Source organism: Dromiciops gliroides, chromosome 2 (genome assembly GCF_019393635.1).
Source record: "Dromiciops gliroides isolate mDroGli1 chromosome 2, mDroGli1.pri, whole genome shotgun sequence".
NCBI classification, from domain to species: domain Eukaryota; kingdom Metazoa; phylum Chordata; class Mammalia; order Microbiotheria; family Microbiotheriidae; genus Dromiciops; species Dromiciops gliroides.
In genome coordinates, this window is record NC_057862.1 from 109,582,596 (window position 1) to 109,610,240 (window position 27,645).

The 27,645-nt window shown below is 39.3% G+C and overlaps 1 protein-coding gene across 1 annotated transcript in view; it reads left to right on the top strand.

Moving 5' to 3' along the window:
* NT5C2 (5'-nucleotidase, cytosolic II) overlaps nt 1-27,645 on the top strand; it is an 84,278-nt gene that overhangs the window by 43,928 nt on the left and 12,705 nt on the right. Inside the window, exons 3-10 of the mRNA XM_043982741.1 lie at nt 5,586-5,703; nt 6,807-6,902; nt 20,789-20,880; nt 21,624-21,681; nt 22,688-22,781; nt 23,822-23,875; nt 24,383-24,466; nt 26,773-26,814. Of these exons, the coding sequence (XP_043838676.1) occupies nt 5,586-5,703; nt 6,807-6,902; nt 20,789-20,880; nt 21,624-21,681; nt 22,688-22,781; nt 23,822-23,875; nt 24,383-24,466; nt 26,773-26,814 (638 nt within the window). The remainder of the gene's footprint in view (nt 1-5,585; nt 5,704-6,806; nt 6,903-20,788; nt 20,881-21,623; nt 21,682-22,687; nt 22,782-23,821; nt 23,876-24,382; nt 24,467-26,772; nt 26,815-27,645) is intronic.

Consider the following 27,645-nt stretch of genomic DNA (forward strand, 5'->3'; position numbering starts at 1 on the left):
CAGTCCAATAACTATATTAGTGAGTAGGGTTTTTTTTTTTCCATCCTTCATTCCCTGATCAAATATTTATTGAGTACTTGCTGTTATATACAGCTATGGACTAGATCCTGGAGAGGCAAACACAATTCCTACCCTTATCTAGTAGAGACTCTAAGAAAGATGCAATGACTGTTTTAAAAGGTAGAGTTTGAGAGTACAATGAGAGGTGCAAAAGCCCGGAGATGATTTGTTAATTACTTATTATTTGTTTTATAACAAATGCCTTAAAACACAAGTCTTCATATTTGTTTTCTTTTACTTTTCTCTGGGCATCAGATTTCCTTTCAGCAAGATCTTTTTGCTGGAAGAACCGAGCAATAGGGTTTGTGTATTTAAGTACACCTAAGAATACCCACCCATAGAAAGCCTACCTGGTCATGGGTTTCTTTGAAGATAACCTTGTTCTTCTGAGAAGTTAATTCATGTGGCTGTAACAATTTGAGAAACCAGTATAGTTAAACGTATCATGATATTTTCAACTTGTTTTCTTCTAACTATAATGGACAGTTGATCTCTTTAATTTAACTTTGCATAGGTAAAATTAGTAACTGTCAAGTACAATGCTTAATAATATTGGTTATCAAACAGAGAAGCAAAACAAACCGGTTTGGTATTATTCCTCCAATTTTGTTTCATGTATACAAGTACAAAGCCACTAATGTATCCTATCCCATTCATTTTACTGGTAGCATAATCTTTTTCCTTTCTGTGCTGAACATCTTATAAACCCCAAATTTAAGAATTTAGGAGGGACCTTGGGGGTCATCTAAACCATCCCATTCATGAAAGGAAAGGAATACTAAGAACTCTTTACAAGAAGAAAGTACCCAGTGATAGAATTGGGCCTTGAGTGAAATATCTTTTTTTTACAGATCAAGCTTGACTGGAAACAGTGTTTACAAATGTAATCCACCCAAATAAGATTCATTCTCTATTTTAAACTTGGGTATCTGTACAGACTATGCAAGTTTTATCTTTCCATCCAAAGAGTATGGAATTTTGGTGGGGAGAAGTAGGGGAAGGTTGATGTGTGATTCTTTATAGATCACCAATTTAAATGTTGACTTTGAAGCAAGAAGAGAGTGTATTCTAGTTTGTTTTTATGTCTTTTGAAGTCACCTTTGTTTCTCTAGATACCGTATGATAATTAGTGTCTCTTACAGGCTACAGCCAGTCCTTGTCATGTAAATTTTTTTTTAATGTGATAAGACAAATGAGAGGAGTTTCTTTCCATCTGTCTATTTTTTGACTTAATATTTCAGGACCAGGCTTGGAGTATGTTCCAGATTCAGGGTACAAGAAAAGTAATCAGAACCTACACTATCTTCTACACCTGTATTTTGGAATATCTGATAAGGCTAATTTTAGCAATTGCAAGCCGGAGGATGTTTACACCAGGATGGCAGCTGCTCCAGTAAACACCCTATCCCTGATGGTGCCTCCCTGTCCTGGCCCATCACAACAGTTTTAAAACCAGCTTGGTTTTTTTGTTTGTTTGTTTTTAACAGGGGAGCCAGTGTAACTCCTTCAAGACTGGAGTGACACTCTGCATCTGCATCTGCCTCATGTGAGTTACCATTTTGGCAGCAGCACTTGGCCTAGGCTCAGACCTCTATAGAGGCTTGCCTTTTCTTTTTCAGGAAGCCTATAAAACTGCTACACAGTATGTATTGGCAGCAAAGGTAAAAAGTGCATGAGGGTTCCAAACTTCCCTGCACAACTTCCTGCTCATTCCAAGGGGGCTTTCTCTTCTAACACAGGTCCTGCTTGTCTATAGAATTGGTGACTACTCCTAACAGAATCTGAGGGTTCACCTCTACAGATTGAGTTAATTTTTTTAGTTCTTTTTTTCCCAGGCAAATTATAGAAGAAACAATATCCTTAATATTAAAATATCTCTAAATTAAGTGCTATCAATAATTATAGAACCAACAGTATCTTTAACTACTATCAGTAACTTCAGCTTTCAGAGCTTTGGCTGTTCTCTATATAGTGGAATTATGTAATCTGAGAACACTGTGTGCTGCTCTAGTGGCTGAAATATTTCTTTGCTTTGGAACTTGGGGCCCTGAAAATAACTTGTCCTTTTGTCTTTGGGATGTGGGCCCATTGGGGTAGGCCTGAGGACCCTCTTTAAAGAAGAAATAAATGAGCAGGGAATCTGTGATGATTTATATTTAGCTTCAGGCCTTGGGCTGCTTTTTGGAGGCACGAAAAGGTCAGACCTAACAATTGGGCTTGGGTCTGTACACCATTTATTTGCCCCTAGCCTGTAAGAGGAGTCGAAACTCGAGCCCCTGCAGCTGTGCAGAAGCATACATCCCTGCAGTCCGTGCATGGCAAGCCTTGAATAGGTGGCATTCCCTGTGCCCTACAAATGGCTAAGGCTGTCTTCCCGGGGACTGGGATGAGAAAGGACTTAAAACATTTTTAGAGAAGGGTTTAAGTGTGTATTTACTCTGTTTTAGGAGTAAAGGATCTTTTCATGAGCACATTCCTGCAACCAGGGCAGCGAATTGTGATTTAAACAGTCTCTCTGAAAACAGTGACAGAAGGTTAAAGTCTTTACTGTGCTGTGTATTGCTGGACTTGGAGCATATGCCTCCCACACCCATCCTGCCCCAAAGCCCTTTACACTGTGTTTCTCAAGTAGACAGTTTAATGACTGGCTAGTCATGTTACTGAAATGACTATCTGGGCAGCTTGTGAGAAAATGTCAATAGCTTGTAGCTCATACTGATTAATATAGCGCTTGCTGAAATGAAGAGGCTTGTCAAGATGAAACTTGGACTCTCTACAATCCATTCCCACCTGTGACTCATTAAAGTAGAGTTTACTTTGGACAGTGGTAGAGTAATTCGAGAGCTGTGTGTTTTCACCACCAGGGATCTAATATGATGTCTCCACTGTGATAGCCTTGTGCAGTCTAGAAATCCTTCTATGGAAATAGTGGACGTCACTGGAAAGACCACTTGATTGAAAATCAGGAGAGCTGGATTCTAGTGCCAACTCAATTCTTAACTTGGTTTGTGACTTTGGGTCAGTAATTTACCATCTCTGAGCTTCACTTTTCTCACCTACAAAGTGGGGAAACTGTCATTTGTCCCTTTGAAGTGTGTTGAGTTACATTGGAAGAAAAGGGTCTGTATAAACATAAGGCATTTATATTAAATGGCTTTTTCAGGAAAAACTCTCAGATAGAAAAACATTGCCATTATGAATCAACCATTCTTTATATAAAGTGTACAGTGCTTTTCTTCCTATTGTTTCTAGGAATTTTGTTTTAAAATTATAGTTTGAAGGTGTAAGGATTTCTTGTTTTGTTTTAAAGTGCCTAAAGAAAGTTATTTGGTTCTTATTCTGAACTGTTTCAAGAAAGGTTTAGGTTTCAGTCAGCAGTCATTCCATCACTCTGTAATTAACCCAGCTCCCTAATTTAGGAGCCCTAGTGTTTTTAGAGAATAAACATTGGCAGTGATGTGTAATATCAGTTTGTTTTTCCTGGGGAATTTTGAGGTGTCTACAGTAAATACAATTTATGAAAAGCAGTAGTTGAAAAAAATTAGTACAGGTCAAATCCCATTAAAATGAACTCCAAAGCATTGCACACACACACAAAAATCTGTATTGGAGTTTTGTTGTATCAAAATAGTGTGTTTAAAATAAATGGGTTGTAGGCAAGAGCCTTTTTGTTTGTAGAAATGTTGTAATGGGATTTGATACATGGTAGTGGGGGGCTAGGAAAGCCTTATAATAGTAAAACAATTCCCTTAGAGCCAGGCTTCTTAAACTTTTTCTACTTGTAACCCCTTTTCACCCAAGACATTTTTAAGTGACTCCAGGTATATAGGGCATATATAATAGGTATACCAGTCAAACATTTACTGCCAATTTTTTCATGACCCCATATGGAGTTGCAACCTAGGGTTTAAGAAGAAGCTTTGCTTAGAGTTAGATTAATCATTGGTTTCCTTGTACCTTTGACACTGGAGAGGTTAAATATCTTCTAAAGGTAGTGGAGTGCTAAGGCAAGAGAGTCTAATACAAAATATCAGCCTAACCCACAACCAATACCACATAGTTCAAAATTGTGAACTTTAGTCAGGGTAAAAAAATCTATCTTACAAGTGATAGCAGATAGTTCCTACTGCCTGGTAGACGCAAAAAGAGTCTGGCAAGTAGTCTCCTCTTTGTCACTGCCACTTTGAGAAGAGAGAGTCCTAAGATCTGTCTAACAGTTTGAGTTTCCACTTTTTCCGTAGATAAATAGGAGAACATTTTTTAGCCCAGTTTGACTTCTGAGGTGACTGGGGGTGGGAGGAGGGGGAAGGGGAAAAGAGGGATACAATTTAAAACTTCATCATCAGTAAGCAGAAGTGACTGAACTGAAAAATTGATCAGGTGAATAGGATGCAATAATGTAATTGTAATCAAAAGCAGTATGTGATCAACTATAACATGAAACTATGTAGAGTTTTTCTACTTTTCTCATACCCACTTCACAAACTGACAGATTTCTATGTTTATTGATCTCCTCTCCATTAATCTATTTCTTCAAGCCCTTTGTGAGGGTAATTAATTTGTTGTACCTTCTCATCCCCTTAGACCATCATTGCATCATGATATCACCTCCTTTCATTGATTATTTTTTTAAGTTTACATGCCCATGGGAAACCCCTCTCTCCTACCTTTCCCTGCTGTATCAAATTATCAGTACTGCTCTCAGTTTGCAAAAATCAGACTGCATATTTTATCATGGTTTATGAAAAGATACCTCACATGTTTTATCATTTGTTGACTACCTGCTTGTCTGACTCTACTATTTATATGATGGAGTGATGCCCAGTTAAACATCTCATTTAGAGGAGAGCTATTTAAAGGAACAAAATTTTCTGTGTAATGAACTAAAAACCTTTTTCTAATGAAATTTTGATAGATTTAACATTGTAACAGCTGATATATATATATATATATTCTGTCTAGCAAATGCAATCGAACATATTGGTGGAAAGTGAATGTAAAACCAACACCAAGCCAAAGACTCTCACAAAGAGGAAAAAGAAAGTCTGATAAAATCATGGAAGGATTCTATTCATACAAGATGTGTGATGAAGCCTTCACTATTTATAAACCTCTAGCCTAATTCCCATCAGTAGTGTTCTCTTGGAGAATATTGACCATACAAATAGTCATACATTTCACATTTTATACCTTGATGACAAGGGGCTGGGAAGGGAGAAGGTAGGTAGAAGAAGAAAGAATGTTTGGCATAAATTTCTTCTGAGATAAGGAATTCTGCTGGGCTTTTGGAAGTTTCATTTGATACTAAAGTAGCAGCCAGAGGGGTAAGCTGCATTTCTATAGTCTCATAACAGAATTCCCATATCACAGTGTGCAAGAGCACAATGGAACCTGAGTTGGAAGAACAAAAGTGACAGTCTTGGGGGAGGGGAAGTATGGGAAGAGAAGAAATAACTTTCATTTGCTTTCTGCCTTAATTGGCTGTTCTTTTGCATTGACTAATTAAGGATCTCTTCTTTGTGCAGTGTATAAATCCCCGGAGTATGAATCTCTTGGTTTTGACCTGACTGTTGAAAGATTAGTTTCCATTGGATACCCTCAGGAGCTGCTCAGTTTTGTCTATGATTCTACATTCCCTACCAGGTAATTGCAAATGGCATTGGGATAGGAGTGGCATCACCAGTGAGAGAAATGATTATTAAATAACCAGTTATTGGGGAAATCCAGGATTTTTTCCTCTTCTTCAAGCTTTGTTCTCTGAAGGGCAGAGTAAATGAAGAGATGAAATCTTTGAGTTGTTGCCCCACCCAGCACCCAGCTAGAATACCTTAAAAGTAATTTAATCTAAGGTGAATCCCTGCCCAGTTGTGGTCTACTCTGGCAGGTTTGGGCAGGGGGCTGGGGAGGGTGTGTGTGTGTGGGGGGGGCGGTTAGATCCTTTGTCTAGATTGCCTGAAGCTGGGAGTGGTCTGGGAGCAGGAGTGATCAGAATCACACCCCCCCTGCCCCCAGCCCCTCATTCAGAATAGGTCCATCTCTTATAATATTCATTCCTCTTATTATATGTTACCAATCAAAGTTGATTGCCACCCTCAGGAACACCCATTATTCCAAGGGCATATAAGCATTGAATGGCTTGCGTTAGGGATCTTTGGCATTTGAGAGTGCCACCGACCCCTTTTATTAATTATCTGCTAACATGATTAATAAAATGATTAATTACCCAGAAACTATGTCTCTTAAACTTTTTGTACATCACAGTACTTTTTGTCCACAAAGTTAGTAGCTACAAAATTAACTCTGCCTTCAAGGAGCTTACATTCTCAAACCCTCTTTTGGGGGGACGGGGCAATGAGGGTTAAGTGACTTGCCCAGGGTCACACAGCTAGTAAGTGTCAAGTGTCTGAGGCCAGATTTGAACTCAGGTCCTCCTGAATCCAGGGCCAGTGCTTTATCCACTGTGCCACCTAGCTGCCCCCGCTATATGTTCTAGATTTAACAGGGAAATTCAGATCCAATCACTTATTTTCATTGACTGTCTAGTTGTGCATCACTTCCTTTAGAAAGCATCTGATGCCTGTCTTACACAATTTTAAAGATTTTAGCTATCTGGTCCAACCTCCAATGTTTATATGTTTTTCTGGGACATACTCGGCTCTATACTGTGGTTAGGATTCATAGTAGTGCTGTGATGTGATTTTTGCTTCTTTTATTTCATATCCATTTTTTTTAAACTTTTCATATAGAGGACTGGTCTTTGACACACTATATGGGAACTTGCTGAAAGTTGATGCCTATGGAAACCTCCTGGTATGTGCACATGGATTTAACTTCATAAGGGGGTGAGTATCTGTCCTAGACATTTTAGCTATCCTGGGACTTAGGGAAATTCTCACAGAAGAGTCAGACAGGCCAGTGAATGCTGAAAGTAATAGGCCTTTATTAAGTGTATTTTTAATACATACAAGGGTAAGCTTGAGGGCTAAAATGACTGCTTCCCCTCACACACACCTCTAGGAATATATGGGAATATTCCAAGCTACCACCAGACTTCTAGAACCACAGGTGTGATGGCCTCTATCTCAAGATCCTGTAGGACTTCCCCATCAAGACAGTTCAATGTGAGGGTTAGGGTTAGGTTTTAAAGGGAGGGAGAAAGCTTCTCCCAGAGACAGGTCTGATTGGTTACTTATCACTGATATAATCTGGGGTTTGGTTAGTAAGATAAATTTCCAGCATGGGAGCTTTCAGGTATAGAAGATTCTAGACAAAGGCAAGAGAAGGAATGATCTAAGACTACTACAGTATCAAAATCTGATCCTTTTTTGGTGGGGGGGCAATGAGGGTTAAGTGACTTACTCAGGGTCACATGTAAATGTCAAGTGTCTGAGGCTGGATTTGAACTCAGGTCCTCCTGAATCCAGGGCCGGTGCTTTATTCACTGCACCATCTATCTGCTGCAATCTGATCCTTTTTCTTGAATAATTATGATTAAATGAGAACTGTATAAAGTTGGCATTATCTTCTGAAATATAGGCATACCTCAGAGATATTTCAGTTTTGGTTCCAGACCACTGCAACAAAGTGAATGTTGCAATAAAGCAAGTCACATGATTTTTTGGGTTTCATTATGTTTATACCATACTGTAGTCTATTAAGTGTGCAGTTGTATTATATCTTTAAAAAATGCACATGCCTTAATTAAAAAAAAACTTTATTGCTAAAAAATGCTATCATTCAAGCCTTCTGTGAGTTGTAACCTTTTTTGTTGGTGGAGGGTCTTGCCTTATTGTAGATGGCTGCTGACTGATTGGGGGGGTGATTGTTGAAAGTTGGGGTGACTGTGTCAACTTATTAAAATTAGACAACAGTGAAGTTTTGCTGCATCAGTTGACTATTCCTTTCACTTGAACACTTTGAGGCCATTGTAGGGTTATTAATTGGCCTAATTTCAATATTGTTTTTTTCTCAGGGCATAGGGAGATATGAGGAGAGGGAAAGAAATGCTTAGTGGGACAGTGAGAACACACGCACAACATTTATCAGTTTGTCTTTTATGGGTGTAGTTTGTGGCATCCCAAAACAATTACAATAGTAACACCAAAGATCACAGATCACAGATGTAATAATGAAAAAGTTTGAAATATTGTGAAAATTTCCAAAATATGACACAGAGATAGGATGTGAGCACATGCTGTTGGAAAAATGGCTGCAGTAGGCTTGCTCAACACAGGGTTGCTTATAAACCTTCAATGGGGAGGGGGGGCAATATCTGTGAAACTCAATAAAACAAGATGTGCCTGTATCATACTTTTCAGATTTCCTTAGTCATATATGTGTGTATTTGACTAAGGTGTGTGTATATGTATTTACGTATGTATGTATGTATGTATAAAACACCATATATTTTTTTCTTGGCTAAATCTCTAGGAAATGCAGGACAGTGAAATTTAATTGTTATATTCACCCAATCTATGATCATCCAACTCCCCTGTTCATAGGGTCGTAGATCTAGGGCAGAAAGAGACTTTGATGAAGTTCCTCTTTCTCTACCTGGAAGTGACCCTCCTGGTTATTTAATTGAACCCTCTTATTTACAGTGAAGAAACTGAAACAGAAATTAAGTTGACTTGCTCAAGATCACACAGCTAGTATGTAGTTGACTCAAAATGCAACCCTCTTCCCACTCAGCCATACCGTTGTATCACTTAGACCCCCCTTTCTTTTGCTCTTTCCCTTCACTCCTTAGGTTCATAGAACCTGCTTTTCACATGCACACACATCCTTTAGTCACTCAACCCCTCCCATATCTCCTAGTATTGTAGTACGTCATCTATTTGGCAGTGCCCTTTACCAAGTGGAAACTCCTTTGCCCAGCTCAGTTCAGGGCTGCTTTTTACCAGTACCCTTGTCTTTGCTTCTCTTCTTTGTCTTCTGTGCTTTCTTTGACCTGTTGTTGTTGTTGGTGGTGGTGGTGGTGTTTGTTGTTGGTTTGTTTGTTGTTGTTGTTCAGTCATGCCTGACTCTTCATGACTCCATTTGGGGTTTTCTTGGCAAAGATACAGGAGTGGTTTACATAAGAGGAAAGTGAGGCAAACAAGAATAAGTGACTCGCCCAGGGTCACGCAGCTAATAAGTGTTGGAGGCCAGATTTGAACTCAGGAAGATGAGACTCCAGGCCCAGTGCTCTATCCACCACACCACCTAGCTGCCCCAATATCTTTGGCCTTACATCAGTCCTCAAACCTAGATCACTTTCACCATCTACTTCCTTTAGCTGCCCTAGGACCATGGAGCACTTCTGGAAGAAACTATAGATATGGACCACTCCAGGTTTATGCTTTTCAACCTCAACTCGTAGTTCATTCTCACTGCATTGTCTTTGTACCTCAGTAGTTTTCTTTTTCTGTGCCTAGATCTTAATCCTTAGCAATTCTTGAAGGAACTTGCTTTCAAATTTATTTCTTCCTTTTTCAGCACCATCAATTTCTCCTCCAGTGGATCCTTCTCCTTTGCTTTAAAACATGCACGGATCTCTTCAATTTTGAAAAAAATCTGTTTTTTTTCATACTCCTGCCACCCCACAAACTGCCATTTTGTTTTCTCCTTCCTTTCCCTTTGAAATCTCTACTCAGTGTCTCTGCGGCATTCTGTGATTTACCAACATATAGCATCACCAGAAGTTAATGGTTTTAAAAAGATGTGTTCATATTTCATATAGAGAAGCTGTAATTTCCTCAATGCAGTCTACCCTGTTCTCTATCTCCTATTCAGTACTTAAAAGGATCTGTGACTTTATCAATGTGAGTGCTCCCTCTAATGGTGCAGATAGGGGTCTATCATGACTGATCCTCTGTGATCTTCCAGGAGGGTCTGCCTAGTGTGCTGGGGGCCTCACACACAGTACAACATGCAGTATGCAACCTGTCTGTCTTTTATCTTTGCCTCTTAAGATATGACCTTTTCCAGGCATACATCTCTTTGATATAATTTACGCTGCGCTTTGTACATTACTCAGACTTGCTACTATGCTTCAGGCTTCTTATGTCCACTATATGTCTTTCCTTTGCCTTTTAGGTGACTCACAATTTTGATTGCTCAGAGATATTCTATAACTTGTTTCCATGTTGCATCACTAGAAGAATATTCTGTTAAAAAGATGGGTTTTCATTTCAGGGAAATGCTTAGTATCATTTATAGAGTTGTATAATTTCCCACATGCAATCTAACCTATTCTGTTCTTCTTGTTCAGTTCTTAGCCCTGTTCATTAGTACCTTTTTTGGCTGGGGTGGGGTGGGGTAGGGAGAAGGACTGTTTTCAGAATATTTTTTATTCTGAACTTCAACACCAAAAAAAAAAATTCTATATTCACAGTAGAATATGAGAAGGAATTTATATAAAAATGTGAATATTTGCTTTGTTTTTTAAAAAGTTTAAAATCAACTCCACATTACTTTCTTTTTTTAAATTCCATGTTACTTTCAAAGCTATTCTTCTTGTTTGTGCTTCTTTCTGCACCAATTTCTGTTCTCTTTTATTCATTAAAAAAAATGTTTCAGTGGTCTGCCTTTTTAGCATCATTATTGCTAACCTTCCCATTCTTCCCAGGCTACCCTAATTAAAAACATAAAAAAAACCCCTTATTGTAACAAATAAACTAGTCAAGAAAAACAAATCCAAAATGTTCAAAATGTCCAAAAATGTATCACTCTTTCTGAAATTAGAATCTATCACCTCTCTGATAAGAGTTGGGTCCTAACAGACCTATGGCTGGGTCACAAAAGGTCTTCTGGAAACATGGTTTGTCATTATAGTGTTCAAAGTTTTTAAGTCTTTCAAAGCTGTTTTTCTTTACAGTGTTGTTGCCCCTGTATAAATTGTTCTTCTGATTTTGCTCCCTTCACTCTGAGTCAGTGAGTTCAAACTACCCAGAATTCTTTGATATTGTTTCTTTTCATAATTTCTTACAGTGCAATAGTATTCCATTAAATTTGTACACCACTGGGGGCAGCTAGGTGGCACAGGGGTTAAAGCACTGGCCCTGGATTCAGGAGTACCTGAGTTCAAATCCGGCCTCAGACACTTGACACTTACTAGCTGTGTGACCATGGGCAAGTCACTTAACCCCCATTGCCTTAAAAAAAAAAAAAAACAAATTTGTACACCACTGTTTGTTCAGCCATTCTCCTCCCTAAGAGTCAAGCTAAGGCACCTCTTTAAATTCTAGCGGTGTTTTTGTTTTTGTTTAAATTTTCTTTTTTCTTTTCTCCTTTTAATGCTCCTTTCAGGAGCATCAGGAAGTTTGTTTTACTTGTGATCATTCTCTCCCCGGTATTATCCTCCCTCTTAACCCCAACCCATCTTTTTTCTTTGTTTAATTTGGAGTATTTCTACACCAAACCGTATGTTTTCAACCCTTCTTTATTTATTTCATATAATTTTGTGGTTCACTTGATTCCACTGCCCCCAGTTTTCCCCAAATGTATCCTTCTCACATAACCCAGCTACGAGAAATAAAAAGTTATACCTTCTTCACTTCTACAGTAGTATATTCCTCCTGTAATCTCCCTTTTTCTTTCTCTTCTTAGAACACTCAGAAAAAGAAGCAATCTGCCCCACTTCCTCTGATTTTCTAATTTAACTCCCTTAATACCTTTTGAAGACATTAAGGTTCAGAAGGGGGTACTTGTCTCTATCCTTTTTATACCTTATTATTCCATTATTATCACATATAGCTCCTTTCAGTTGCCCAAATAAATGTCTTTCTGGCTTTCTCTGGAATCTTGTGTTTATATTCAAAGTTCCTATTCAGCTCTTATCTTTTCCATTAGAAGTGTTTGAAAGTCCTTTGTTCAATCAAAAATTCATTTTCCCCTGTAGGATTATATTCAGTTTTGCAGAGTTCTTTATTCTTGATTATAAGTCTATATCTTTTGGAATATTATGTTCAACTCTGGTTTTTAGTAGAAGTTCCTAGGTGTTATTGCAATCCTGATTGCAGTTCCTTGGTTTCTGAATTCCTTTTTTCTGGATTTTGGCTATACCTTTTCTTTGTGGGAGCTGTTAATTTTGACTGTGATAGCCCTGGGACTTTTCCTTTTAGGGTTCTGAACTTTTAAGTGGTGGGTTTTTTTCAGACTTTATTTTGTTCTTTGGTTTTAATGGATTTTGGCAGTTTTCATTTATAATTTATTGAAATAGAAATGTCTAAACTTTTTTAAAATCATGGTTTTCAGGGAGGCCTTTGATTCTTAAATTATCTCTCCTTGATATGTTTACCAGTTCAGTTGTTTATCTTATATTTTCTTCTTTTTTCCAACTTTTAAATTTTTGTACTAATTTTTTTTCTGTCTCAACAAATCATTGATTTCTCTTGACTTATTCTAGTTTTCAGAGATTCTATTTCTCAAGTAAGGTTCACCACCTTCTCTTCTTCTTCTTTTTTTTTTTTTGCTGGGCAATGAATGGGGGTTAAGTGACTTGCCCAGGGTCACACAGCTAGTAAGTGTCAAGTGTCTGAGGCCGGATTTGAACTCAGGTACTCCTGAATCCAGGGCCGGTGCTTTATCCACTGTGACACCTAGCTGCCTCCACCACCTTCTCTTCTAAGCTCTTTATTCTCCTTCCTCTTTTTTTCCTCCAGAGCTTTTCTTTCAGTTTTTTATTATTGTACTTCATTTCTGCTAGGTATGCGTATAGTCTATGCAGAAAGTCCATTTCTTCCTTTGAGTTTCTGTTTACAGTTGTTATGGAATTAGATTTGCAATAAATTGATACTGGTCAGTGTTTTCAGTAAATTTTGAAATTGAGCCTTTGTGCCAGGGCCAGGCTCTGCCCTTGCTACATTTTTAGATGGAGTAGTTGGTGTTGCTTAGTCTCACTTCAGGTCCTCTGGTTTCTTTTTGTGCTGATCTCTACTTAAGGGTTAGATCTAGATCTTTAGAAGTAGATCTTCAGGGTCCTCTAGTATTTCAGGACAGAGTGGTAAGGACCTTAGAACCTCTGGGTCCCGGGCTGTGTTGGTCTACAGTACTGTAGTACCTCCCTGGTGAGTACTGTATTAGTCACCTACTAACTAGCCCTCTCTGGGCCTTCCATGGTCCCCTAGCCTGAGGCTTTCTCAGGGGTGCACCTCTGCTCTTGCTCTAGGCATAGAGCATCGTAGGCTACGTGTCAGGTCTCTCTGGTTGTGTTAGCACTCACTTTGCTCTCCGTGTGTGCTTCTGCAAACTTTGTATTCTTCTGGGGTGGAAGATGTCACTGTTAGTTTCTTATTAAATTTCTTGATCATTTTTTGATCTCAGGTGAACCTCAAGATTTTGTTGGAGTAGGTGCAGGGGAACTGGGCAGCAAGGTCATTTGTCCACTTGTGATGTCTGTTCAAGATATAGATATTTTCTCTCTCTCTCTCTCTCTCTCTCTCTCTCTCTCTCTCTCTCTCTCTCTCTCTCTCTCTCTCTCTCTCTCTCTCTCTCTCTCTCTCTCTCTCTTTCTCTCTCTCAAGGGCCAGCACCATTAGTTGTCATCTAGCCATAGATCATAGCCTGAACAATCAGTAAACGTTCTTCATTCCCACTTGGGTTTTTTCTGTAAGGTCACTTAAGATTATTGTGAGTGAATTTAGATCTCATTTAGGAAGCTCTGCAAAGTTTCTATGGATGTCATCCACAGAAAGGAACATTGGAAAGAGTCCCTCTTCTATTTAGACTCTGTGCTGGGTGTTCTCCAGGACATCTGAAAATCCCTTTGAGCTTATGTTTTCCTGTTTTATACCTTGTTTGCAATGGGTAATCAGAGAATCATGTTTTAAAAAGTTCTTTCATTGCAACTATCAAGTCATCTTATATATGAGCCTAAAAGATTAAAAGAAAGTCTTTAAGGCTTCATTTTGCTCCAGTGAATCAAATACTTTTTTTTATAGTCAACAGATAATAAGCATACCAGACAATCTTGTATTTACTTTTCTTTCAGTTCTGTTTCTAAAGATGTGGTCTACTATAGAATATTATTTGAGAAGTCTTGCCTGTTCCCTTCATATTTTTTCATCCATGATGCCCTCAAATGAGTATAAATTATCATTAATATTTTATAGAGATGGGACAGTAGGCATTTTAATTAAGAGTTTTCTAATGATTTAGTATCTTTTCCTTTTTTTAGATGTTTTGAAGAAGAGTTTCTTGACTCTTTTAGAATTACATCAACTCTATAATTTGCCTTTCTCTGCATATTTCTTATGTTCCAGTTCTGTCTTCTCTTTCTATGGTGCCATTTTTACTTCTTCATGCTTCTTCATACTTCACATCAAGGACTAGATATTGTTAGAGGACAATGTAGTGACTCCATTGTCATTGATGCAGAAAAGTTTGTTGTAGAAATATTGATGGATTTTCCTTTTTTTTCATGGGTTTGTTGGCCTTCCTGTTTCTTCTTTAAATTCCCTTAAGATAATCTGGCATCAAGGAATTGGTAACTGCTTTCCTGTTGTGATATAGTCCATTTCACTTTTTTGATGTTAGTCTTCTATCTAGCACCTCTTGGCTCTTTTTTAAAAGAAACTACTCATGACAGGTAGATTGGCATTTTCTGTGAAGTCGATAAGTCCTTACCCTCTCTTATTCTTTACCATTGAGTTGCATATTTTTCACTCTCCACAGGATCACCTTCCCTCATAGTTTGTTTTTGATGTGGTAACAGAATGAGACACTTATAGGTCGTTTAACAGTTAACATAAGGAGATTTACTTAGCCATTGAAGGATATTCAACGAAGATATTCATTGAGGATGTCTAAAGTTGATACATCAGAGTATAGCTCCCTTTCCTGAATTGCCTGTCTGGGTCCATCAGTTAAGTATCAGAGAGTACCTGGAGTTCCTCCTGGCTATTTTATATTCAGGCAACTGAGAAGTGATGTTAGTAGCCTGAGCCTATAGTCCCTTGAGCCAGTTATAGTCTTAAAGATGGCTTCATACCATTTAAGAAAAACTCACCTAATTTTCATGGGCATAGGAGTTAGAATATTGCTCCCACTTTTTTTTGCATTGAAGTCACCAAGAATTAAAGCTTATATTGATTTAATTTGAGGGGGTTATGGTTCTTCATCAAATTCTTTATAGAATTTTTCTAACTCTTCAGCCTCTACAATGGGCATTGGTCCAGAAGATGTCCTTGTCTTCCTGGTAGTCTCTTTGCTTGTGCTTATTACGAGCACTGAAATGCTAATGAAATAACCCACACAATATGGTGTTTCTTGTTGCCTTTAGATACACAACTGCATCAATTCCTTAACCTTTTGCAATTTATATTTTTCTTTGTTTCTCATGGGTTGCCATGGCCAAAGAATTCAACACCTAGTGACCAGCTTATTCACAATGAGCTTTTCTGTATTTAGCCAGGCTGGTTTTCAGAAAGCAGATACAGTCTATTGCTAGGGTTGTACTTGAAGCCAGAGCTTAAACTGCCCTGGCATAGTCTTTGAGAAACCAGGGTCACCTCTGTGTGACAACAGTGAGAAAAAAGAGTTAGTGTTTGCTGGCAGGTTCCTTCTTTAACCATTTGTATCCTGGCTTCCAGCCCTACCACTCTACGGATACTTGGCCATCAAAGGTCACCAGTGACTTTTTTTTTTAATTTTTTTTTTGGTGAGGCAATTGGGTTTAAGTGACTTGCCCATGGTCAAACAGCTAGTAAGTGTCAAGTGTCTGAGGCCGGATTTGAACTCAGGTCCTCCTGATTCCAGGGCCGGTGCTCTATCCACTGCACCACCCAGCTGGTCCCATACTAGTGACTTCTTTTAGTCAAATCCCAAGGCCTTTTCTTTGACCTTGTGTTTGCTTGTCTTCCCTTAAAAATCTCTCCTCTCCTCTTGACTTCCCCAGGACACTTTCCTCTTCTAGGTTCCCTGGAGTTCTCTTGCCACTTCTTCCTTTTATACTTTAAAGACGTCCCCTTTTCCTTCTTTTAGTCCCCTTAGCTGTACATTTTTCCTTAAGGCTGAGTTCCTGCTTCTAAGGTCTCTGGGCTTCAGAGATCACATTATACTGATGTTTACTTCTACAGCTGAAACTTTACATCTTCAAACCTGTTTGCTCACTAGAGCATAGGACCAAAGGGGATCCTAAGGCTTAGCACTACAGGGAAAGTACCTCAAGATCGTAAATAGGAAACAGCTTCCATCTTCAGCAGCCCAGGGGATATTTCTACTTAGATGACCTGTTTTTACCTCAAATTCAGCATGTCCTAATCTAAGTTCCTTCTCTCTCTTGGCTCCTCAGTCTCCCCCTTACCATTCACAACACCCCCAATTCTCCAAATCACCCAGGCTGAAAAAAGTCATCTCCCCACAGCCTGTCAATAACTATTTCCACCCAAATTCACTTAAGCATTCGACAGATACTTAGCACCTACTTTGTGCAGTGCTGCCACTGTGGAAACGGGAGAGCCATACCAACTCCAAAAAATCAAACATAAATTTCACATAGAGGACAGCCTTGATACATCTGGTGGCTCATCAGCTTGCAACATATATAACCCTATAACCAATAGGGAAGTTCAGAAGAAGAACAGAGTAAAAGATGTCATTAAGAAAACATATGGGGGGCAGCTAGATGGCGCAGTGGTTAAGCACCGGCCCTGGATTCAGGAGTACCTGAGTTCAAATCCGGCCTCAGACACTTGACACTTACTAGCTGTGTGACTGTGGGCAAGTCACTTTACCCCCGTTGCCTGCAAAAAAAAAAAAAAAAAGAAAAGAAAAAAAAAAAGAAAACATATGGTAGGAAGAGAAGATGTTTGGTCACATGGAGAGGGAGAGGATGACAGCCAGAAGGTTCCACTGGTGTCCTTGCAATGTCAAGAGAAAGTGAGAGCCTTCCAGCAGTGGAGGTGCACTCCCTAAGGTCAGTTTATGGAAGGACAAGCACAAGAGCTGCACAGGGTGGGCAGTGGGGAATTGGCTGGCTACAAGCCAACATGGTTGGAGGAAACACTCAAATCAGTGAAATCACTGATGCATAGGAGAACAGACTGCTGAGTATGTGCAGTGTCCTACATTGGACTTTGGGGAAGAGCCAAAACAAAAGCAACTTCTGCAGGAGCCAGTCTGATAGGGAGCCAATGAGACTTTCACTACTGCGTTTGCTGTTGAAATAGGAATGGTACAGGTCGTCTGGTTTTCAGGGATTCCTCTTCTGTTCCCCTGAAGCCTCAGTTGTTGACTTCGTAGTGAAGCACTAACAGTTGCAGAGAGATTGTCAGTTGTCCTGTCTATGGGTAAGGCATAATAGGGAAGCTGCATAGCAGAGTTGTCAGCACTAAGAAATTGCACCTGCTATTGGATATGGCTGCAGGCTAAAATTAGTGTCATCAGTGGAAATGTCTTGGCTACTGTTATCGGCACATTTCTACGTTCTCCCTCAGTCTGTTATGAATATATTACTCCAGAAAAGGATTCTCTTCCTCACCAAACATGCCTGAGGTCTTTCAGCAAGTGGCAATAGAGTGTGGTGCTGAATCTAACTCCCTAAAACTGACATGACTCTTGACCAGTCTGTGAACAACCCCGGGTGAAGGGGTTATTTAACAAAGACTTGAAAGCCTCACATGGACTTTTTTAAAATAAAATTTTATTTTTTTCCCAGATGATTTTTAACATTCATTGAAAAAAATTTTTGAGTTCCAATTTTTCTCTCCCTTCCTCACCTTTCCCCTCCCTGAGACAGTAAGCAGTTTGATTTAGTTATACATGTTCAGTTGTGCAAAACATAGTGAAAGAAGACAGACCCAAAGGGGAAAAAACACAAAATAAAATACAAAACGTGAAAAAATCGTATCGCATGGACTTTTGAGGAAATGTCCAAAGATGCAAACGCATGATTTCTTTAGTTTGGGAATATCATTTTTAACAGTAACCCTAAAGAGACATATACACAGGCAGAAAAGAATTAATTTTTTAAATTCTTTTTTTCCACATGGTTCTGTTCGGCATAGTTGATTCAAGGTTACAAAGGAGACACATCAAGAGGCAATCATCCTTTAGCATAGCAGCAGTGAGAATAATAATAACATTTATATAGATTTTCATATGCAAATTGATTGGAGTTTGAGGAACGTGCTAGGGTTAGAATTAAAGTTATCTTACTTGACCTCAGGAAAAACAAAAGTGACCGAGAGAGAAAGAACCTGACCTGGTCCACTACAATGTGACAGTTTGTCTGCATCTGTTGCTGTTTTGCTACCAGATCAGTAAGTGAAACTTCAGGGGAACAGAAGAGGGATCCCTGGAAACCAAACTCGAGTTAGGGCTGTGCACTATTTCTGTTTCAATAGCAAGCACTGTAGTGAGACGGCTCTTTGTTGTAATGTGGCTGCTAGGTCTACACTGTACACACCTTTAGTAGTGAAGCATAAAGAAGAGATTGTGTGTGGGTGAGTGTCACAGAGATCCAGAGAGGCCGAGTAAAAGTTCTGTGCGTCTGTGTCTTTTTCCACTTTTATATTTTAACCTCTGTCACATTTTAGCATGGGTGGGGCTCAGGGGAGAGTTCAATTTTAAATGAAGAATGTTCGGCTGCCCTATTAACATCCAAGAACTTGCTCCTCAGCATCCCTTTGCTTTTTCTTTTTTTTTTTTCTCTTGGTGTTAACACTTTATTTTCCTAGACTTCAGGGTTTATACATGCAAAAATGGATGGAATAGAACAGAACTCAATTCTTTTAAGTATATAAAAGAAAGATAGTTTTATAAACATTTTAAGATACCTCAAAATAGTGTATTTTAGAGACCAAGGAATATTTCCATTATTCAGCTTGCTGATAGCTATATACTGTTATCAGACCACAAGAGTGTTAGTGAACTAACATTATTATTTTTTTTTTTTTGGTGGGGCTATGGGGGTTAAGTGACTTGCCCAGGGTCACACAGCTAGTAAGTGTCAAATGTCTGAGGCTGGACTTGAACTCAGGTACTCCTGAATCCAGGGCTGGTGCTTTATCCACTGCGCCACCTAGCTGCCCCGTGAACTAACATTAGATTACAGTGTTGGACATATATTAAGGATATTATTTCTCCCTCCCTAAAATAAAACCAAAGTAAACTACAATGATTACTAGTTCTTGCTTGAATGTCTAAGGTATCACAGTACTGATTATACTTAGAAGGGGAAAGAAACCTAAATTTCCCCATAAATAGCAAGTTCATGCCATACATTTTTTTAAAAAAGTGATTTAACAAAAATAAAGGAACATATCTGAAAATATACATCAGAGGGAATGAAGACATCAAGTATTTTCTCAACACCTTATGCAAAATAACTTATTCAGACTAGTCTAGGAAACATGCAATAGTTCCATGTATTGGAATGCTTTCGTCCATTTCTTCCATGCGCAATGTGTCATCTCCTTCAAGAGGTGGCATTTCCTCAGTTATAGCTCAGCATCCCTTTTCAAAGAACTTTTGGATCTCCTTTCTGAATCGATAGGTGGTAAAGAGCTAGTAACTGACAGTGACACTGTTCAGAGCCTGTTAACACTGTGGAAATTAGGGTGACATGGTTTTATCTTGTTTGGATTTACAACTTTGATTATCTCCTCAGTTACTTTTACTCAGCTCTTTACCTTTATCGAGAGGCAGAGTAGCATAGTGAGGAGACAGTTGACCTTGGAGCCATGAAGACCCACCTCTGACACATACTAGCTGTGTGACCTTGGGCAAGTCATGCAACTGATTGACTCTGTAGGCAGCTCTGTAAGTTACAGAGAAATGACACCCTGTATCAGTAGATGGAGTTTCTTCATCCTCAGCATTCCCTCTATCAGTTAAGTCAGTCATAGTTCCCATCCCTATACATTTACTGTAAGGAAATGCTATTATATATCTAACTAATCAAACTTGAGAGAACTAGGCTCCATATTTATTCTCTGGAAGATAAGTTCCTGCTTTATTTTATAAACCATCAGTGGCACACACTCCAGCTGCAACCAGAAATCTACCTCTGTTTTCAATAGTTTTAACCCATTCTGGAGATAGGTGTTTCCAACTTGAATAGTTCTGTCTATTTTAAGAATTCCTTGGTTTTCCACAGTGAATTGAGCTCTGTAAAGCTTTCCTATGATTACACTAATTGAGGCAATAGGGAAGACAAATATACTGTAGGATCTCACAGGTTTAGCAAATCAATGTCCTTTTCTCTCTCTTTCCTACGAATACATAGCTATTTCTGACATCACCTGGCAAAGTTGAATTCAAGCCACCTCATAGAACTGAAGTATGTTTGGCTCACTGTAACTTTAAGACATTTTCCCCTTTGTCCTTCTTTTTATAAATATTGTTTGTTTTTGTTTTTGGTTTTTTGGTTTTTCGAGGCAGTGAAGGTTAAGTGACTTGCCCAGAGTCATACAGCTAGTAAGTGTCAAGTGTCTGAGGCCGCCTACTTCTTTTTAGATAGCAACTTCTTTTTTTTTTTTGGAGAGAATTCAGTTATTAGCTCCTGTAAAATATAGCTTTAACACTGAAATTGGTGATTAAAAGTGACTGGGAAAATGAATTAAGGTTCTAAATTCAAATAAGGAATGTTTACAATAAAAACCATGTCAATTTAATTTCTGTACTCTTAACAGCTCTGAATAATTATATTTATATTATATCATATATACATTTCCTTTGGTGAACATATTCTGTATTTTACATGATGACTACTGAATTCCAATGAATATTTTCTTGCTGTTTTCAGACCTGAAACTCGGGAACAATATCCAAATAAATTTATCCAGCGAGATGACACAGAGAGATTTTACATTCTGAACACACTATTCAACCTCCCAGGTAGCTCTACCCTCTGATGACCTTTGGTGGCGGTTTCCTTTCTTTTCATGAATATTTTTCTTTGCTAAGGGGAAGAATGAAATAGAGGGTGTGTGTGTGTGTGTGTGTGTGTGTGTGTGTGTGTGTGTGTGTGTGTGTGTGAGTGAGAGAGAGAGAGAAATTAGAAAGTCATGTGACTTATTTATTAGCAAACCAACCAGAACTCATCCATCCAGAGGATTAAGATCTCATACAAACCATCCCTTTGGGAAGTTGTATCCCTTTTTTTTTTTTTTTTTTTTTACATTTTAAGTTCTCAACTGTCTCCCTTCCTCATTTCTCCCTACCCCCTTCCCCGTCCACTAGAAAAAGCTACCATCTGACAGGTGTGTGTGTGTGTGTGTGTGTGTGTGTGTGTGTGTGTGTGTGTGTAAATCCATACTACGCCTACTTCTATTGATCCGTTCTTTCTCTGGAGGTGGATAGCATCTTTCTTCATAGGTTCTTTGTTGTCGATTTGAGTATAATACTCATAATAACTTGGTCATTCACAGTTATTCTTCAAACAATATTGCTGATACTATATCCAACGTCCTCTTGGTTCTGCTTCTTTCACTCTTCATTATTTCATGCAAGTCTTAATATGTTTTTCTAAAATGAGCCTGCTCAACTTTTCTTACAACACAGTAGTATTCCATTACATGAAATGGACTTTAACCAGTTACTTTTGTGGTATCTTATGCATATTCTTTCTTTCTTTTCAGAGACCTACCTGTTGGCCTGCTTAGTAGATTTTTTTACAAATTGTGCCAGATATTCCAGGTATGTAAAAGCTGTGATTGTGCCATTTTTCAGTTTTTATTTACTGTACAGGGTTTTAGAGAACTGGCCATTGTAGGTTTTTTCTGCTTTTCTGAAGCGAATTTAGTGCTAGTGAGATGCCAGATTGCCAGCCTGAGAGATGGGACAGCACCAGGAGCTCCATGCAGGCTCTCACCTCCCACACGGCCCCCTCTCCTTGCCAGTGGCTGCAGCCTTGTTTGGAAGGGACCACTTCTGATTGGCTTCTCCTGGGAATGAAGACGGCCAGCAGAGGTGCTAATTGTGACCACTGAGGGGGAGGTTTGTGTGATGGTTATCTGTCCAAGCAGATTGGCACCAAAACCCCCCAACTCATTTCACAGCAGCTACCCAGGAGCCATTATGGGATGATAATTTAATTTCATTCCCAGGCCCAACAAGATTTGATCCAGGAGTAAATCCTATTTCTTCTTCACAGAATTTTTTTAAAATGAAGGAAAAATCCATTCTCTCTCTGTTCAGGGAGATTTGTGCCATTTTGTTACCTGGTTGTAACAGCCATAGAAATCAGTGTCTTTTTCCTGTCTCCAGCTGCTATGAGGCACTTAGTTCTATGAATTAAATGACTAAATTAGATTTTTAAATGGGCAGTAGTTTTGTATTTAGGGACTGGGCCAGAAAAGGTAGGGTGGAGGGGAGACTAAACTGTCAGTTTTCAAAATGTTAAATTAACTTGGTGTTGGTGGCCTGTTTCTAGAAAATTTTAAAGAAAAGTATCTGATATATTTATAACTTCGGCCTTTAACTACCATTTAATAACACACACTTGTTTGTTCATTCAGATTAATTGTACTCCATTGAAAAGTATCCATTTCTAGTGACTGGAATGGCTTACATTAGGCAGTAACGTTTTGGAATAAAGCCAGTCCTAACACACATACACAATCTTTGCTTCCCCAAGGCTAATATTTAATGTATGTTTTATTCATCATTTTTTCCCTGTCACAATTGTCTTACTTTCCTGCAGCTGCGAGACTGGATTTAAAGATGGAGATCTCTTCATGTCCTTCCGGAGTATGTTTCAGGATGTGAGAGATGCCGTTGATTGGGTTCATTACAAGGTATCCTAGGGCTTCTCTTTACCCCTTCTATTCTTTAGCACATGTTCTCTGATGTGAGATTAGCTCTTCTCTAGGTGTACAGTGGGATCTCTCCTGAATGAGAAACTTGCATTGGCCATCGATCAAAGGAGCACTGAAGTATATTTGTTCTTGTCTCTCCTTTAGCAATAAAATCTCCTCTTTTCTTTCCTCCCCACCTCCCATTTGGGACTAATTCATTTCTAGTTATCTTAGTTTTCCTTTCTTTTCCTTATTCAGAAGGAATGAAATACTGATTCAGACTTGTACTTACATTTTTTGTCCCATAGAATTTATGGATGATTATAACCCATTTTTGTCAGGTAGTTCTCACTTTATTTTCTCCTGCATAATTTTTTTTTAAAGTGGGGCAATGAGGGTTAAGTGACTTGCCCAGGGTCACACAGCTAGTAAGTGTCAAGTGTCTGAGGCTGGATTTGAACTCAGGTCCTCCTGAATCCAGGGCCGGTGCTCTATCCACTGCGCCACCTAGCTGCCCCCTCTCCTGCATAATTTGATAAATGAAGTTAAAATATTTAAATTAGTTACACACTTCACTGAATAAAATAAGGTTCTTCTAATTGCTGTTTAAAACAGAAGCAATTTCTTTGTGTAAAAGTTGGGAGGGTTTTGTTTGCTTGTTTGTAACTCAAAAATCTGGGGAGAAGCATCATGATGTAAAGGATAGTGAGTAGCCCTGGAGGCAGGAATAACTAGCTACAAGTTGTGCTCTAGACACAAATTGACTGTGTGACCCTGGGCAAGGGCCTCAGCTGCTCCAGACCAGTCTCTAACACAGGTTGTGGGGCTGGTAGAGAATTGCCTCAGTGGAATTCCATATCCCAGTGACATCACAGGTCTATCTCGCAAACAGAAACCTTGCACCTTATGCCACAATCTGCATTTCAGCCGCTTTCTTCTTTAGAAAATGCTCGAGAAGTCAATTGGGATTGATAGTGGGCAGGATTTTTCTTGTAATGAATCATTATGTTTTTCCTTATTTCCTTTTGCCTTCCTCTCAGGGTTCCCTCAAGGAAAAGACGGTTGAAAATCTAGAGAAATATGTGGTCAAAGATGTAAGTAGAAATCAGTTGAGAAATGCCTCATCAGCTTATAGGTGATGGAAAAGCATAAAGACTGACTTTCTAAACCAAAAAGCTAATGACTTTACTTGTAATTAAATTCCCAAAGGGAAATGTTTCTTACCTGGGACACAGTTCATGTATGAAGGTTTTTTTTTTTTTTTAAAAGCCACTTTAGGCCAGAGAAAAGTCCTAGTTAATATCATGGTCCTGGTAGTTGTGGGCAAGGAGAATCAGTCCTTCATTTATTTCTGTAGTTGCACATTAGAACTAGGGCTTTTACACATAATCGATGCAATTTATATTTTAAAGCCTGGAAGGCTTCAGTAAGAAGTTGTGGGGCAAGGTATAAAACGCTCTGTAAGAATGGCCCTATTGACACCACCTGTAAGCAAGGTAGCACGAGCCACCCTATCCCCAGTGGCTAAGATGCTTCCTGCAGCGCCACAGAAAACACAAGTTCAGCAGGCGCTTGGATCTAATTATCGCGCTTTGTTTCAGGGGAAGCTGCCTTTGCTTCTGAGCCGAATGAAGGAAGTAGGAAAAGTGTTTCTTGCTACAAACAGTGACTATAAATACACTGATGTAAGTGCTGCTCAAATGTGGTATTGGCTTATTTGTTAGATGCTTTATTCTGGGTTTTCATGATGAGAACTGCGAAGTTACCTAACGGTTGTCCCAAGGAAGATGTTAACAAATGGTGTAGTTCTCCTGCATCAACAGCATTTTTCTGACATTTTAACTAGGGAAGAATGAGGGAGGCAAAGGTAGATGGGATGATACACCTCAGCTGAAGCCTTTGCCAGAGAGACTCCTGAATCTTTACGTTTATCCTCAAAACCTTCTTTGTTTGAGCAATGATTCTGTTGACAGTGTTGTGCTTGAAACACTTTTTATTTTGGTTATTTAAAGGAGTTGTTCTATGTAAATGGCTTTCTTCACTCTCCAGATCACCCAGTTTAAACAAGCTGTGTTACTGGGTTTGCTGTTCCTTTTATGCACCTGCAAACTCTCCCACTGCCGGCTGTTGGAAATAGTAGTGATACTTGATTACTAGATATCAGAATTAATTAACTTCTTTTAAAATAAGTTTTCCCAATGCTTAATTGACTCAGAATTGCTTTAGTATGACTTGATTCTCCTTTTGCTTTTTGGTGAGTAAATGTATAATGTTTACCTACATTACTACCCAACATTAGGCATTTCTGAGGATGTGCTTGTAACTATCTCATCCTCACCTTTCCTCTCTCTGTACGGTGTTATTTTGATTTGGAAAAGTGATTATTTGGAGCAAGTGCTCCTTCGTAAAACCTGTGATCTCAAACTCAAGATAAAGTGTTTATTTCCACTTGAGCCAGTTAGTTCTACTCTGTGACAAGGCCTGAGTACTTGTATCCTTAACCTTAGCCAGTCATTCTTCACAGGTACTTCACCGAGATTAAATTAATTGGTGTAAAACCATACCTACTAGTGGAACAGTTCCCAAGGGTGCGTCCTACTGACAAGAGACCAGTATTATTATGGCTTCACAAGAATGAAGATTTTTAGCCAATGGCTGCCTCTAGAGAGATGTTTGCATCACCGTTTGGTATGGGAAGTGAGGTGTATTTTAGAGGCTCACAGCTACTGACACAGGCATACCTGGGAGAAGAGGGAAGGACCAGGGACACAGTTGTCACTGACCTTGTAAGAGATTCTTCATCCCTCATCTCTTGGGTATTCTCCATGCCCTAGACCTCAGGCAGTTCACATCCCAGGCCCAAACACAGGACTTTTTCAGGGACATGTACAGTTACAGTCCTGGGATGTAGAAAACAGACACACAGGAAAAGAGCCCCAGGACCATATAAAAGTAATGGTACCTGCTTCTTCTCCTCCTTTTCAAGACATTTGCAGCTGTAGCATAAGGAGCTGACCTGTGACAAACACAAGCTAAGAGGTTCTGGCTCTCCCTGCTTTTAGTTACAAGCATGGGCAGCTTTGGAGTAGGAGTGAGGCCGGCAGTGCCCTCCAACTCAGCTGCTTTGTCTCCCTGATTTTTATAAGAGCCTTCTCCCTTTGGAGGTACCTCCTCTCCTTTCCTAGAATGGGGCGGTTGACCTCACTGCCTTACATGTACATCTAGTCCTTATGTCACCTCCATCAGCTCCTTTACAGTTACGTGAGGGAGTGGTGGATTCCATAGAGCTGGTGTCACTGTTAAGGTCTCATGCCCCGTAACCCGGATATTCCTAAGAAAACAGGGAAAAGATTAGAAGGTGTGATAAAGGCTTGTAGCTGTCACTAACCTTGAGACTCCTGATTGTCATTACCCAGCCTTTTGGTGGTTTCTGTGCCTACAACCTTAGCTCATAACACAAAGGAACACAAACATTGATACACAAGGAAAGCCTCCCCCTGGCCTCCTTGCCTAGGGACACCACACTCTCACCACAGCATTATTCTATTACAGAGAAGTGTAACTGGGCTTTCTGGATTTTTCTCCTTTCAAGGTCTTCAGGAAGAGCATAACGGACAGTCTGTAGCAGAATATGGCCCAGAGGTTCTGGCTTTCATTGCCTTTGTCTTGTGGCTGCAGGCAGTCTTGGTGTGACAGAGAGGCGGCCTTCATTAGGGCCCTCAGCAGCAGCTGCTGCCGCCTCTTTGCCTCCCACCCCAAGGGGCTTGCCTCCATGACCGTGGTAGCAGTGTATTGTGATGGTGCCTTTCCTTTTGGCCCCAATTGCCCCCATTTCAGAAATAAAGCAGAGGGGAGGCAGTGGGAGAAGAAAATGAATGATCTTCTATTAAAAAAGAAATGTTCTTAGTTTTATGAGCAAGGTGCATATTCTCTTGTACAATTAGTGTAGTTTTGAGAGAAGTTTCATGGACCTCGTTTGTTTGTTTTCCAGAAAATTATGACTTACTTGTTTGATTTCCCGCATGGCCCTAAGGTACAGTATACAACTTAACAAGTCATTACTTTAAAAATAACAAATGTGTTTCAGCAACCTAAATATTAGGACAGGGAATCAGGTCTATCCAAAAAAGAGAGTGGATCTGAGTTTCTTCCCAATTTAAGTTCATTGTCTTCTTATGGTTCACATTAGGAGCAATTCTGAAAACAGCCACATTAAAGGACTTTAGTATTGGGGCTTCCTAGCATGTAGACATTCAAGTAGTACTAAGTAAGCTGGAATTGAGCCTCTGTTTTTAGTCCTTGGTAGAAATAAAAGGGATTTTAAAAATTGAGGATAGATATTTATTTGATTCATTTGTTTGTAGAAATAGAAGACATTTTAAACCAGGTCACCTTAACTGTTGCTAACGTATCTATCATACTCACTTGCTGGAAGACATTTTATAGAAGAATCCTTATTCCTGATACTCAGCTCTGCTTAGTTTTTGTTTGTTTGTTTTTTTGGTGAGGCAATTGGGATTAAGTGACTTGCCCAGGGTCACACAGCTAGTAAGTGTCAAGTGTCTGAGGCTAGATTTGAACTCAGGTCCTCCCGAATCTAGGGCCGGCGCTCTATCCACTGCGCCACCTAGCTGCTCCAAGCTCTGCTTAGTTTTTTCTTTTTTTTGGCGGGGCAATGAGGGTTAAGTGACTTGCCCAGGGTCACACAGCTAGTAAGTGTCAAGTATCCAAGGCCGGATTTGAACTCAGGTACTCCTGAATCCAGGGCCAGTGCTTTATCCACTGCGCCACCTAGCCGCCCTCTGCTTAGTTTTAAAGAATATAGGCCTGTAGTCTACTTGAATACATATTTGTTTATACTTAC